The sequence below is a fragment of the Pinus tabuliformis genome, chromosome 9, assembly GCF_031772625.1.
Source record: "Pinus tabuliformis cultivar Carrire ecotype Pingquan chromosome 9, CPIR1, whole genome shotgun sequence".
Taxonomy (NCBI): domain Eukaryota; kingdom Viridiplantae; phylum Streptophyta; class Pinopsida; order Pinales; family Pinaceae; genus Pinus; species Pinus tabuliformis.
Genome location: NC_142307.1, coordinates 1,527,840,378 through 1,527,855,513, shown reverse-complemented (window position 1 = coordinate 1,527,855,513; position 15,136 = coordinate 1,527,840,378). Strand labels below are relative to the sequence as shown.

At 39.8% G+C, this 15,136-nt stretch overlaps 1 protein-coding gene across 1 annotated transcript in view; it reads right to left on the bottom strand.

The window, feature by feature from the left end:
• Positions 1–13,195, bottom strand: part of LOC149154422 (uncharacterized) — a 281,090-nt gene extending 267,895 nt beyond the window's left edge. Inside the window, exons 1-2 of the mRNA XM_089438498.1 lie at positions 12,905–13,195; positions 56–1,785 (exon numbers count right to left, since the gene is read on the bottom strand). Of these exons, the coding sequence (XP_089294624.1) occupies positions 56–1,649 (1,594 nt within the window). The 5' untranslated portion in view covers positions 1,650–1,785; positions 12,905–13,195. The remainder of the gene's footprint in view (positions 1–55; positions 1,786–12,904) is intronic.
• Positions 13,196–15,136: the final 1,941 nt, after the last annotated feature.

Below are 15,136 nucleotides of genomic sequence, written 5' to 3'. Positions count from 1 at the left end.
AAAATTCTGATATGAAGTGCATTTTACTTCAATTATATAGCCAACATTAACTTACCTGAGATGGCTGATATACCCAAATTACTCTGATGCAGTATTGTGCACCGTGGTTCTTTTGTAGGTGAATAATGGCAATTTGTAGTAGTACCAGAATCCATGTCTATATTTTTTTCCGGTAGATTCAAATTAAGTAGTGTTCTCGTTGCATTTGTTCCACTTAAAAAATGAATTTTCTCCTTTGATTGAGGACAGGAGGAAGAATCAACATTAGGACTCCAAATTGAATGAAAGCGGGAAGAATCAGCAGAAAGTCCATCAGTACCAGCTTGCCTTATTGTTTTCTCAGAAGAATGAAAACCCATTAAATTTAATCGTGTTGGAGCTGACCCCTCTCTATTTATTTCTCCTTCAAAATTGGGAAGGGAAAGTTTTAGATCATTTTTAAAAATACTTTCTACCTTAATCCCTGAACTTTGAGGAGCTTTTAAGCTAAGTTTCAACCACTGTTCTTGATAATCTTCAGTTTCAGTTTGTCCAGAAACAAATTTGACCTTTTCCAAAGCACAACTTGACCATAATTTGTTTTGCTCATCAATATTTGAAGAACCTTCCCTGTGTTCATAATGTGCTTTTGCAGGTCCAGTATCACAATCATCACGGTTCTGGACACAGTGACCTGCATATGGAGAACTTGATGCACTCTTCATGCATCCTCTGATGGGTGCAACTTCCTTACATTTGGTGTTGTCTGTTCTGTGTAGACCAAACTGGGAATCATTAAATGGAATCCCCTTACAATCATAACATGAACATACAGATACCCTTGTATGACACCCATGTGCCTGCTCTGGTCGAGAACAATAATTTCTCCTTCTATGCGAGGCACCTTCATCAGACTCACTTGAATAATGTCTGTGCTTCCTCTTCCTGTTATTACAAGAATGCATATTACAGCAGCAAATTAAGTTTCGCGGACAGCATTGGGAATAACTATGTTCAGTCACATAAGTGCTTCTTCTTTCAAGGCAGGCATGGGATTTACAGGCTGAACTCAATTTTTTCCTTCGGTTTTCTACTTGCTTGATGTCATGATCATACTTTGAAGTTGAATTACATTTCCTGCAATACCTATCAAGGGATATGGAGTGTGATCTTCCACTGCTACTTCCTGATGTGGTCCTACTCCTGCTTCTCCTCCTCCTAATCCTGCTTCTTCGGCTATGCCTGCTTTTTGTGCCGCTATGTCTCCTGGAATTGAGTGGATCTGAAGTTTCTTCTCTGTGCCTGCTCCTTCCTCTTCGATGATAATCAGTCTTACTTGCCCTGTGATATTCACGCCTTATGTCATGTCTACGACTCTTGGAGCCTAACCTGCTGCAACCAATTCTCCTCTCATCCTCACTACAATCCATATAACTCCCAGCTTGTATTTGATAGTTGGCCCTTTCATCATTTCTACGAACTCTGTAACTCATACCTGCCCTGTGTTTTTCATGTTTCTCATCATCTCTTCTACACAGATAACTATTATACTGACTGCATCTTCTAGATTCACTGACTTCACATGTAATTTTGCAGTTTGTACCATTCTTATCATGCAAAGTATCTTTACATTTGTGATTCTCACATGGAAAATCTTGACTTAGCTCCATTTGAGTACTGAACTGATATTTCAAAACCAAAAGGACTCAAGGCAAATGTTTAATCTTTGAAACAACCTTTTATAAGTTTCTAACAGAAGTCTACCATTTTGGATTCAACTCCAGCCATGCTTTGGTTGCACCAGAACTGCATAAATCAATACCAAAAGAAATCATAACCAGCATTGTTTTCCTTCTAAGCTCAAGCTGAACATTATGAAACTCACATTCACAGAAACACAATTTGAAAGATAAAAGCAATGTTGAACCCTTTCAATGTAGTTGAATTCAATAATAGGAAGAATCATCCAAAAGGAAAAAGCATTGTTGAAACCAGTGTTGATAATATCGGTATGGGCAAAAATATTGGCGAGGGTCCAGAAAACATCTTATCGGCAATATTGGCGAAAATATCAGCAAGCATAAAAAATCATTTTTTCAGATTTTTAAACATAGCCGATATTTTGAAAATATCTCAATATTTTCAAAACGGAAAATATCCCGATATTTACTCGGCGATATATCGTTTTGCCGAAAATATTGCCGATATTATCAACACCGGTTGAAACCCTTTCATATGATGCTAGCTAAAAGCAAAACAGATTGTGTAATGTATCCAAAAACTAAGTTGAAGTACACTGCTTTGACATGTTAAAGGTGGAACGTGAATCAATCACCCAAGCTTCATAAAATACTATGTAGTTTGATAAATGAGTTTGTGGCACAATATTTATGCCGGATATCTAAAAATATTTTCAACCAAAGGAAAAGTTAATTACTTGTCATACAAATATCAAAATCCTACCACAACAGAAAGACTCAAGAAATACCCTTGAATTCCCTGATTTAATGAGTTCGCTCTTCTCCAACACAGCAGGGTATCCCTAAGTAGGATTGTAAGACCATGACAAGGGGACTCGACCTGATGTGAAGAGATAATTTAGAAAAACATCGTTCTTGTAGCATGGTAAAAATACTCAAGTGATGGAGGAAAAGGGACAAGTGTCTGTCCAATATTGGGCAAAAAGGAGTCAAAAGGTCCAACTAAAGAGATCAATTTTATGAATGGTTGAGACAAATAGAGCCATGCCACAATAAGCCTTAACATGTTATTAAATGATGTAGAAATAAGCTTGGATGGTCCCTTAAATGTGCCAAACTCAAACAGCACTATGAGGGTGTGTCCTTGAGTGAAGTATTAAACTAACAACAACTCTTAAAAGATGATAAATGTAAGAAAACATATACAGAAATAAAACATCAAAGGAGATTCATGGGAAGGAAATCCTAACATTAAGCCCTTCTGACAAGGTAGATATACACTTCACCTAAGTAATAGTTGTTGATGTTTGTACCTCAGGCAGGTACTTCTACACAGTTCTAAGTGTCTAGGCATGCAGAAGACACCAAAAGTCTCCATAGGACACTTGCTCAAGTATTGAGTAAGTTGCTATTGTAACTTAGCTTCAGTCTAACTTAGGAAAAGCACATAATTAATTATGTTAGCTATTGAGCTAAAGAAACTTACGAAAAGTAAAGCATTTACTTTAATGATTATGTTTTAAGTTTTAACCTCAACCATTGATCTCAAGTGAGGCAAGATCTAATCTTGGTCGTCAATCACTTTAGAGATTTTGGTTAGGGACTTAGCTCAATGTAAAGTAATTAAAGCAAGTCTAAGGAGAGGAGAAAGACACACCATACAACAACATAAGACATTGAGAGAGGCATCTCAGTAGTGAGTGGAAAAGGACTTCCATTCTAGTGTGTCAAGTCCGAGGAAGGTGCAGAAATGCAGCAAGGAGATCCAAATCAGCCAAGAAGATCAAGGAAAAATCTAGGGCCCGATCAGCTATATCAAATCCAAGATATGTTGCAACTGTAAATTTCTTTGTTGGGCCATTATCCAAGACAGAAGCCCAAGCATGCTTGGATTGATTTATTCATGAAGAATTGATTTGATTGGGCAGAACTTGAATGTGCCATGTGATTAAGATTGTTTATCAATATTTTGCTTTTGTTGAACATTTATGTTAAGAACCTAGTTGTGCATTTATTCTATAGATCTGTAATTTGCTTGGTTAATAAAGTGCCAGGTGCTAGGTTCAAAAATTAACATGGTATCAGAGCGATAAACTTTGAGAACCGATCTCAAGGTGCCAAGTTCGTACAAGCATCAAGAGGCTAGGTTTGACCAGTAACGGTACACGGCATAAATTTATGTGGGCCGAGAATCAGAATCGGTTGTATAGTGGCCAAAACTAAAGAAAAAAATCTATACGACTGAGGTAGAATTAGTTATAAAAAAAGGAAAGAGGGTTGGCTACTAGCTGGTGGTGGCCAACAACCACCAAGCCTACAGCTAGCGGGTTGTCAGACTCGATGAGCTACAACATGCATCAACTGCAGAACGAAAGTGAGGTCAAAGGTGAAGGCATCAGAGAAGGCAATGGGTGACAGCCAAGCAACAGCAGAGGAAAGTGGCAGACAGTTGGGGGTTTAGCAACTCCACAGAGTCAAGAGATAATCGTCTGCAAGAGGGTGAAGCCGGTAGGGACAAGCTTGGTCGCAACAATCTAATGCATGGTCGATTCACACTTAACAAGGCCGACAAGACAGTTGGTGTGCAGGTGAAAAGGCAGAAAAGCTCAGGGTGGCAACAAGCCATTAGGCAAATTCAAGTTTGGCTCACTTAGATGCATTATTGATCTTAGTCCCTAACGACTGGTTGCTTTCACTAGAATTTTTGTTGTTCTTGTCAGGTGGTTCATTAGCCTGGGCTTTGGGGACCCACTCCACAAGTACTAAATCCCTTCATAGAAGTACATCGGCCAAAATAGCATTGAGAGTCTGGAGCCTCCTAGCAACACTAGCAAATGACACATGTCCCAAAGTACCTCCAAGACCCAGGACATTAGCCAAATTTGACCAGATTGGAGGATTCTTCAGTACAACACCACTGGACCCAGCATGCCCCCAGGCTGGTCGTGACACAACTTGATGGGAAAGAGCTTATTCAAAGCCCAAATGAGGATCATCTCATACTGAGAGACTATGGACAACTTGTTGCACTAGATGAAGCCTTAATGCTGGAGAGGAGGAGGCCATGTTTGACAGATGGAGACCCTTGGAGACCACCTATGTCACCCCCAGCTGGATCTTCAAACCCCACATGAGATATTTGTGAAAATTCGATGACCCCGAATCCTACTGCAGCAATTGATAATGTTTCTTCTATTTGTTAAATTTAATCAAACAAATTATTTGCAGTTTCCTATGGCAAATATTGAAACGTATACACTGCGGCCTTCACAAAATAAATATTGCGAAAGAAATAGAGATACTGGAAGAATAGATGCACACACACAATAATACACCGTTTTTTTTGGACCAATGTCGCCGGAAAAACCCAACTTAGGAAAACCGGTGCAGCAGCTGAGGGTTTTATTATTATGCAGTAGTAATCTAAGTACAAATCATTAGATTCCCAAATTGACAATCTGATACAGAAAATAAACTGGAAAGAGGTGGTGAGAAATATTCTCACACTATCACTGGCGATCCGACTCTGATCCAAGCTCTAGATGGCTAGCCCCACACTGCCTCTGCATGATCGCTGCGTGGGCTCACACAGTCACTGCGTCACAGCTTCTAGGAGTTGCGTCACCCTTCCAACTGATCGATTTGTTGACAGGAACTCGACTCTTTGGCCCTTCGATCTCACACCCTGGCTTCCAGCACTAGATCTCGACTACTCCCAACAAAATTGCGGACTCCCTCTGAAGCACTGCGTGGCACTACACTGCCTCTCTGAACCTCTCGTTGCCTTCTCTGCCTTGCACTCCCCGGAACTAGAAAAATCCCCTTCGGTCTACTATCCATGCCCCTCACTGCAATAAGATCACTCGATCTCTCGCCAGCAACTCAGCGCTACTACTCTTGAGAAACGCAATCTCTAGATCTCACTATCTTGATGTGTTCTCCAAGCGCCCATCAAGCTCCTTCTTATAATCTCTCGTTGGAGCACCAATAGCCAAGATTAAAACATAATCAAGGGCTAAGATTAACTAGGAGTTGATCCTCGTCTTCTTCTAGAAGATTTACACCAGATTTAATTAATACCCTTTAATTAATCACATTTCCTAAGTTTAGACTTAAAAATACATTTAAAAATGATTAATTATTTTAATTAAACCATCTCTAAGTGGAAATTTCCCAAATGATTTCTAGGTCTTGGAGAATGCACGTGTCTTATTAGCCTCTCTACAAAATCTCGAGGCTAGAGCACATCCGATGCTACAGAAATCAACACTCCCTCTTAGTGAGGAATGTGCTCTAGTATTGCAACCCACTGAAGCGTCACTTTGTCTCTGCACCATCTCTTGTCACGCTGCTGATGTTTGGCTGCTGCAGCCCGCCAACTATTGCGCAACTCCGATATGTGTTGCATCTGCGCTACTGTTGGCCCTGCTGAACTACCGCCAACTCTACATCTGCACTGCAACCTTCTCCAATTGTTGTTGTTAGCCCTGTTGAACTATTTCCAACTCTACATCTGCACTGCAACCTTCTCCAACTGTTGTTGCTGCAACTGCAACGAAAAAGCATCCAAAACACTGAACCAACTTTGGTCAGTATGATGCATCTATCACCTGAGTCCTAATTGCTGCTAGACTCTGCCCTGTCACTGAAGCCTTTGTGCTGCTGCTGACTCTGCTTTCTTCCAACCACACAACACTGCCTAGTATCTGACCGCTACTAGCTACTGCATCTGTCACTCTGGCACCTGACTGTACCAACTGTCACTGATCCATTTTGCTACTGCATGTCTTGGGCTCCCATATCAAGGTATCGATTCATGAGGTGGAACTCCTCAAGAATCTTGCCCTTCATGTTGCTCTTTGGGGCTACAAAACCAAATCATCCCACCTCTCCCCTGGAGGTATCTCGATGATCATGGCAAACTCTTCCTCCAATCTGGAGGACAGCCTGTCAATCTCAGCGCATGCAGCCTGTTGATCCTGCTTCTCCTCTTTGCCCTTCTTTTTGAGAGGACATTGAGTGTTGTAGTGGCCAAGCTCACCACACCTGAAGCACTTGACCTTGGAAACGTCCTTCTTCCTCCTGCGTTGCTCCTGCTATACCTTAGATGCGAGGGCCACATCTTCCTCTTCCTTTACTTGTTGCGTTCCACTACTGCTACTACTACTACCACTGATGGTGCTCTTCACCAGATCTCGCCTCATCTCCTCCTGTTGTAGATCAGCCCACATACGATCCCAATCTGGCAATTTTTCTCTACCAGGATACTCTAGACGAAAACTTGCCATTCTTTGGAAACATTGTTCAGAGCTAACCGTACCAACTTTGTAGGTTGGGGCATTAACCCTACTAAAGATAGCTGGTCTCGGACATCCTAAATCCTAGTAAGGAAGGGGTCTATACGCTCCCCTTTCTGCATCCTCGTGCGTCTCAGCTTCTCCTCAAGATACATCTTCCGCTACTCGAAAGATTCTTCGTACAGCGTAGCAAGTGCCTCCCACATCTGTCGGGCAGTATCTTTGCCAGTTATGTGAGATAGCACGTAATCTCGAACCCCATCAAGAATCAGCCTCTTTGCTTTCACCATCTCCTTGTATTTCTTAAGCGGATCTGCATCTGCAGTTACAGCTAATACACTATCGATGTAAGTCTTGAGATCATGTTCATCTAGAAGGCAGGAAATTCCAACCTTCCAGATCACATAGTTGGAGGCTCCCTCCAACCGATATTGATCTCTCGACCCAGCTGATGTCATCTCTCTAAAAATGTCGAACTCCTCCTCTTCTCCTCTACGCAACTGTTGCCCAACTATTCGCACTCCCTTCTAGAGTGAGAAACTCCACACACAACTACTGCTGCTCTGCTAGAAAAAAAAATCTTGGCTAGAAATCCCCTGAGGAAAGAATTCCCTCAGTGTGCGCTCTTCCTTCCTCCTAACGCTATTTGCACTAGCAAATTGCTACAAAATCTACGTCCCAGCTGAAGATCTGCTCTGCAAGGAAACTGTTGATATTCCCCCTGCCTCTGGTACTCTTCGATCTAGAAAATTTTATTCTCTGTCGACTCACTCAAAGAAGTTAAATATCCACGAAAAATTGACCCTCTTGGCCAAGGAAATACACTGCCCCTGAGGGTTTCAAATTGCTACATATGCAGAAATTTGAACTACCTCCTTCCTTCTGCGCTGAGCTCTCTGGCTTACGATTTGTGCTCTAATACCATGTGAAACTTCGGTGGCCCCAAATCCTACTGCAGCAATTGATAATGTTTCTTCTATTTGTTAAATTTAATCAAACAAATTGTTACAGTTTCCTACGGCAAATATTGAAACATATACACTGCATCCTTCACAAAATAAATACTGCAGTAGAAATAAAGACATTGGAAAAATAGATGCACACACAATAATACACCGTTGTTTTTGGACCAATGTCCCTAGAAAAACCCAACTTCGGAAAATCGATGCAGCAACTGAGGGTTTTATTATTATGCAGTAATCTGAGCGCAAATCATTAGAAGCCCAAACTGGCAATCTAATATAGAAAATAAACTGGCAAAGAGGTAGTGAGAAATATTCTCACACTGTCACTGCCGATCCGACTCTGATCCAGGCTCTAGATGGCTAGCCCCACACTACCTTTGCGCAGTCTCTGCATGGGCTCAGACAGTCACATCGTCTAAGAGTTGTGTCACCCTTTCAACTGATCAATTTGCTAACTAAAACTCGACTCTCTGGCCCTCCGGTCTCACACCCTGGTTTCTGGCACTAGATCTCGACTGCTCCCAGCAAAATTGTGGACTCCCTCTGAAGCACTGCGCTGCCTCTCTGAACCTCTCATTGCTTGCACTCTCCAAAACTGGAAAAAATCCCCTCTAGTCTACTATTTGTACCCCTCACTATAAGAAGATCACTCAATCTTTCTATGGCAACTCAGCGTTGCTACTCTTGAGAAATTCGATCTCTAGATCTCTAATCTTATAAGCTCTCATTGGAGCACCAACGGCCAAGATTAAAACATAATCAAGGGCTAAGATTAATTGGGAGTTGATCATCGTCTTCTTCTAGAATATTCGCACCATATTTAATTCATATCCTTTAATTAATCACATTTCCTAAGTTTAGACTTAGGAATACATTAAAAATGATTAATTATTTTAATTAAACCATCTCTAGGTGGAATTTTCCCAAATGATTTTTGAGTCTTGGAGAATGCATGTGTCTTAGCCTCTCTGCAAAATCTTGAGGCTAGAGCACATCCGATGATACAAAAATCAACAATATTGAGGTGAATTTGAGGGCCAACCCTCAAATCTTAGACCTTACAAGCATCTACACGTTCTTCGACATCTCATCACCCTTGGACATGGCATTTGGAGCACTTATGATGGATGACACCAGCTTTTAGGAGGTTGCGACTCACACATGTGGGAAATTAGGCTTATTTTCATGTTAGCTAATGAGTTGCCTTGTAAGTTACGCTATTTCTCAAACTTCTATATGTCATTGTATGCCCTAAATCTGCATATCATAAAAACCCTAACTTATAATAGCAGATTTCTTATCTCAGACTTGCAAGGTTTGGCCAGTAACTTTCCCTCCAATCTTTACATTTCATATCACCCTTGAGCTATCCTTGTGGGGATAATATCCACCACAAAACAGTTGGAGAGAAGCCACTGAGGTGACAGTGGTGGCTGATCTTTTGTTGCCATATGTTAATTTATGGTATGTTCTATGCTTAAGAGCAATTTACTTCAAATTTTCTTATTAGCCGAATATCAATTACCTGAATAGCAATCACATCAGCATGATAGTAAAATGTAGATAGAACATAATATAAACAGTAGAAGACAAGCCAAGACAAGAGGACACAAGATGTGGCACCAGCCAAGGTCAAACCCCAATGCGGGAAAACCCTTGATCAATTCTTCTTATATTCTTCAATAATTCAACAGAGAGAGAGAGATAGTACAATTATACAAATCTGTAATTTTATGACAGCAGCAGCAAAACTCTAACCAGCAAAGTCAAAGCTGGTCAAACAGGTCAGATTTGACCTCAAGTCAATCCCAGTCAATGCTCAGCCAACTCAGCCTCCAACAGCAAGAAAAAGCAGCCCAAAAACAGTCCAAAATATCTAGTCAAACCTTAGTCAATTCTGGTCAAACCTGTGGTCAGCCTTTGATAGTCAACATTGGTCAAAGTATGGTCAAACAGAGGTCCAAAATGCTGTTCAGAAATGCGACCTGCCTAGGAGAGGCTGCCCAACCCAATCCGCAGTCAAAGAAGTCTCCACGCTGGTCAACGCTGTCCAATCTGCCCACCTGCAGCTCAGTCAACCCAAGTCAACGCTGCCCTAACCAGAATCTGTGTCCTCCTTTCAGCCACGCGTGAGAGAGAGATGCTCCTCTAATGCATAGGAGAGAGAGAAGAATGTGAGATGAGATGAGTGAGTTTATGCCACAAGGTCTCCTCCTTTTATATGCCATGTTGAGGATAAGCTGGGGGTGTAAAACACTGTTTTGCTTGCTGGCCGACCTTGACAAATTGTCAAGAATACAAATAAATTCATATCTCCATGAATACATGTCGGAATCGGATGATCGTTAGATCAATCCTACACCTCTCGGTGAGAGGAATCCAAGAAAAATATCAGCTGCCATAAATAAGGTGACCCACATGGAGTTTGGCCCTAGTTGCCAATTTTAACACCATAAGTCTTAGGTTGTCTAGTGAAGCTTTGCACTAGACCTGCTAGATTATAGGGGCAATCCCTCCAACTCGACCCCGGGCCTCCTTAGTGACAAGCGGCATGTCTACCTATTCTCCTGACTAAAAAGAGAACCATAAAAAATAAAAAATCATGCATGAATGGATGTGCATTAATCCTCAAGTCAACTGCACTTTAAGAATATCAAAGCCACACAACAGCTCCTTATCTCCTAGGGATCAGCACTTATTCTTAAACTGTACTCTAAGGATAACCTTCTCCTAGTCTATCTATAGCTGGTGCATGCATGCATGTGCCCTCACTGTTGGAAGCCTAGAAATAGTGATGCACTCCATTCTAGTCTACTTTACAGCTGCACCCTCATCTTCAGACCATCCTGCTGCATGGAAATGAATGTGGTATGGAACTGCTAAGTGTGTTGTACTGCAGTAACTAAAGAACCCAGATCTGCTGAATCTAGAAACAGGAAGTGTGCCCTCACTGACCTGTTCAAAAGCTGCAACATCTTCACTGCTGTACCTTCTGCTGTAGTATGGACCTGTTTCAGCACCTTCTTTGCTGAACTCTTCACTGTCGATACCTGTAACTGTACCTTCTATCACTGGATCCATCCAAGGGTCCCCTGGATACACTGTATCATGTATCCAGTATGGATACAATTACAGACCTGATACAACCCAGACACATACATGTACAGACACTGCAGCTTGATCCCTAACTTCATATTGTAAATTCTTGGCCACCAACATTTCTGTTTGGATCATACATTATACTAGGCGCTCAAATATAGTTTATCTATAGTTCCTTAAAACAAAGTGAAATTTGTTACTTGGCCAGTCATGCTAGCTAATCGATATCAGAATTATCTGAAATCCTTTCCTGGTTGCTTGATTAACTGTGCTTGGCTGAAATTGTTGCATTCCTTTAACTTGGACAACATTAAACTATAACTTACTAGCCACTCGCGGGTAAATGCGTTATTTTGTTAGAAAATAACCAAACATATATATTTTTAAGTTACTTGCTACCCTACTTGATGGACTTGACTGTTGGCAGATTGGTATTCCCTGTTAAATTCATAATTTATATATTAAAATTAAAAGCCAGCGGCAAACAAATAGGCCTTCCTAATCACAATGGAATGTCTTTCTTTACCAAATATTTGTTGAAATTCTGTGGTCAGTCATCGATTATCTTCTGCTCTGATAGAATTTTTAAAATGGGATAATTTTGAATTGATTGGCTTAGTATGAAGCCAAAAAAGAGAATCCCTACAGGCCCCCCTATGGATGCTAACAGAGAAAAAGTAAATCGCTATCTCCTTCCATGATCAATGTCCAGGTCTCTCGTTACATCTAACTTTAAAGGTCTGTATGGAAGTCAAATAATAGATGGCTTTCAGTAAAAAAACTTCGTCTAGAATGGCACGGACAAGAAAACCCAATACTGATCTATTTCCTCAGCCAGATACTCTGCTAGGATGTACGAGTGGAAACAGCAGGTCAATCACCTCAAGACTATGCAGTGCATGGAGTTTATGACCCTGAAGTGATCAGGTATGAGGCCTACAAAACAGTCAACAGAACATACCAAATCCAATTTAAGTGAAAATTTGAGTTTATAAGATGTTTTTTATTTGGAGATGGGTAAGCTCGGGGATCAAACATAATTGTCAGCTTGTTAAGTACTCAATTGTCTTTAAGTGCCCCTTACCATCAGACATAATTGTCAGCTTGTTAAGTACTCAATTGTCTATAAGTGCCCCTTACCAACCAACAGAAGAAACACCATATCTAAGAGCCAAAGAAATGAAAAAATCTTGCGAAAATTTGAATAAGCCGTATTTTGAGCAGAAGCCCGACTCATGTTACTGTAAGAAATACAGTTATCCATTTGCAAAACATATTACCAGAAATACAACGAAAAAATTAAGCTACAGATCACACTCGAAACTCTAATAAGCATTTATATGTATGGATGCTTTCGCAGAGAGACATTTTGTTATTGATTTTCCGGTTTATCAGTGCGTTAATTGTTTTGTCTCCGAAAAGTTTCGGCTTAACTCTGCCCTCATGCTCAGGGCAATATGAAAAGTAGTAGCTACCTCAGCAAGGAACACCCAAAAAGGTCCAGACTTTGCAGAATGTCACTAGTGAGAGAAGCATTGCAATTATGGGAAACAACATATTTAGATCTACTGCATTTTGCAACCATAAACCCGAGAGAAGAAGAAAAAAGATTGAAAGGACAAATATACTAAAACCCCCTTTTGTTTTGTGATAGCTGCAAACTAAAACCAGCATTCTGCACTAAAGCCACAGCGTAAGCCCACATTTTTTTAGTTAAAAGAAAGTGCATTTCGTTTAACATAAAATGCCCGCCATCTAGCTTTCTTCTGCCAGAAGTCTGGATCGACCAACATGAATCAAGGATGGAATCCAGCAGCACAAAAAATGCCCAGAAGAGAAAGATTTTAGTCAGAGCAACACTTACAGAAAACACAACCTGGAACTCTTATCATGTGAACAAGTAGATTTCTTCAATGGATTCCGAAGAGAGAGGTCATTCTGATGCCTCTAATCCCTGGAATGAAATCCATCGTCTGCTGCTCCTCCTTCAGCAAGCGACCGATTAAAGGGAGGTAACTTTTAACCAATCAAAATTAACCATGAAACGATGAGCTTTGGGAGAATGCCTAAGATTCAACTATTTTACCGTATCCACCCAGAATCTCAAGAGCCAAAATGGCGTACTGCCATGTCAACAACCAATATGGAAGAGGATCCAACGTTCGTTCCTTTGCTGATTATTGTTTTAAACTCATTTAGTCATTGCTGATATTTGTTTTAAACTCATTTAGTCATTGCAATATAATCTCTATTTTTACCTAGTGCCCGTTTTTTTTTTGGAACATTCGTTTCAATTTTGTAGTTTTGAATCTGTGTGTATATTTTATTGTTGTGTTTTATGCGGTGGGGTCCAACATATGACTGTATTTCAATGGTGTGTTTTATCTAAGTTAAAATTAAAGGGTTGACATGATCATATGAATATATTTTAATGGTGTTTTGTATCTAATTATTTTAAGCGTAGTCTAAATACTAATTAGTTGGAAAATAATGGAAATTATAGCAAGATTATTTCCATGGTGTGGTGTGTTTGATATTTAAGTTATTCATTTTATTTGCGGGGTATTTTGTTTTGAGTAAAATTAAAAAATTGGCATGATCATATAATCATTTAAATATATTTTAATGGTGTTTTTTATATTTTAATCCGCTCTTGGTTTGCACGAGCACTTACTATCCCTTGAACATTTTTGTACAATTGTGGGGATGTAAGTTAATATCAGCGAAACAAAAGTAGTGGTTTTCTCTAAGAAAAGAAAACATAACCAACATAAGTTTTACTCTGAAGGCAACATTCTAGAAGAAGTTGCAGACTACAAATACCTCAGAATTGACTTCAACAAAAATCTAAGCTGGAATGGTTGTCTAAAGAAAAGAACTTTGGAGGGTTGGAAAGCATTTTATGCTTTTCGAAATATAGGTGTAGAAAGGCAGAGTTATGGGACTGTAACACCACTCAAAATCTTTTTGGGCTTCTAGTGATTCTGGTAATTCTCTATGGTTGTGAACTATGGGCCAATAGTACATCCGACATGTAGTGGAGACAAATTGAGAAAATTCAGAAGTGTTTGATTACAAACAAATTTAAGATTAAAAACGCAGTTCCTTACGATATCTTGCTAAGTGAAACAAGGACCACTCCTATTGACGTAATTGCCATGGTGCGAGCCATAAGGTATTTAAAAAAAATTGAGCAAATGGAAGAGGGTAGATGGCCTAAAGTTGTCTTTAATGATAGATTGTGCAAGAGCAAAAAAAAACTTGGATGCAACAAAATAACAAATGGTTTAGTAAATGGGGTATTTGCTTGAACGCGTGTCCCATAAACAACAAAGAGATAAAAGCTTTTGTTATGGAAAAGTTCCACAAGCATATTTGGGATAAAGAGCTAGGAAGAAAGAAAAATTACTATATTGAAGTGTTTAATCTCACTCATAGTCATCAACCAAAGGCGTACATAGAAGCCAATATCTCTTGGAGAGCCAAAATTCTTATTGCTCAGTTAAGGACTAATTCTCATCAACTACGTTGTGCAATAGGGCGTTGGAAAAGGCCAAAGGAAATGTGGGAGGAAAGAGTGTGCATTTTTTGTTCTTCCGAAAAGTGGAAACAGAAAAACATTTCATTTTAGAATGTGAGGCTTTCAAAGACAATAGGGAAAGTTATGTAGATATGCTGGCAGCTAGCTCTTGGGGTAATCTATTTAGCGAGGGGTTTGTCGAGAAGTCGGGAGCGTTTATTTTGAAGCTTCACAGAAAAAGGGCCGAATACATCAAGGAGATGAAGAAGCAATCTGTCCCATAGGCTATCTTTAACCTCGTGGACGTTAAAAATAATTTATTTCTTTCTTTCTATCTATAGTTATTTTAAGTGTAGTCTAAAGAGTTCATAGGTGTCTTAATGGAAATTCTAGCAAGATTATGATAAAATATGGCAGAAATTTTTAAAATTCTTGGTTACAGTTGTCACACTTCAAGATGGTTCTTGGTGATGTTAAATCCATTTCCATTATCAAAAAACGATTCAAACACTTTAGCATTCTAATTTTTAAAAAAAAAAAAATCAATAAGAAATATGTTGAGCTAATTTATAATAT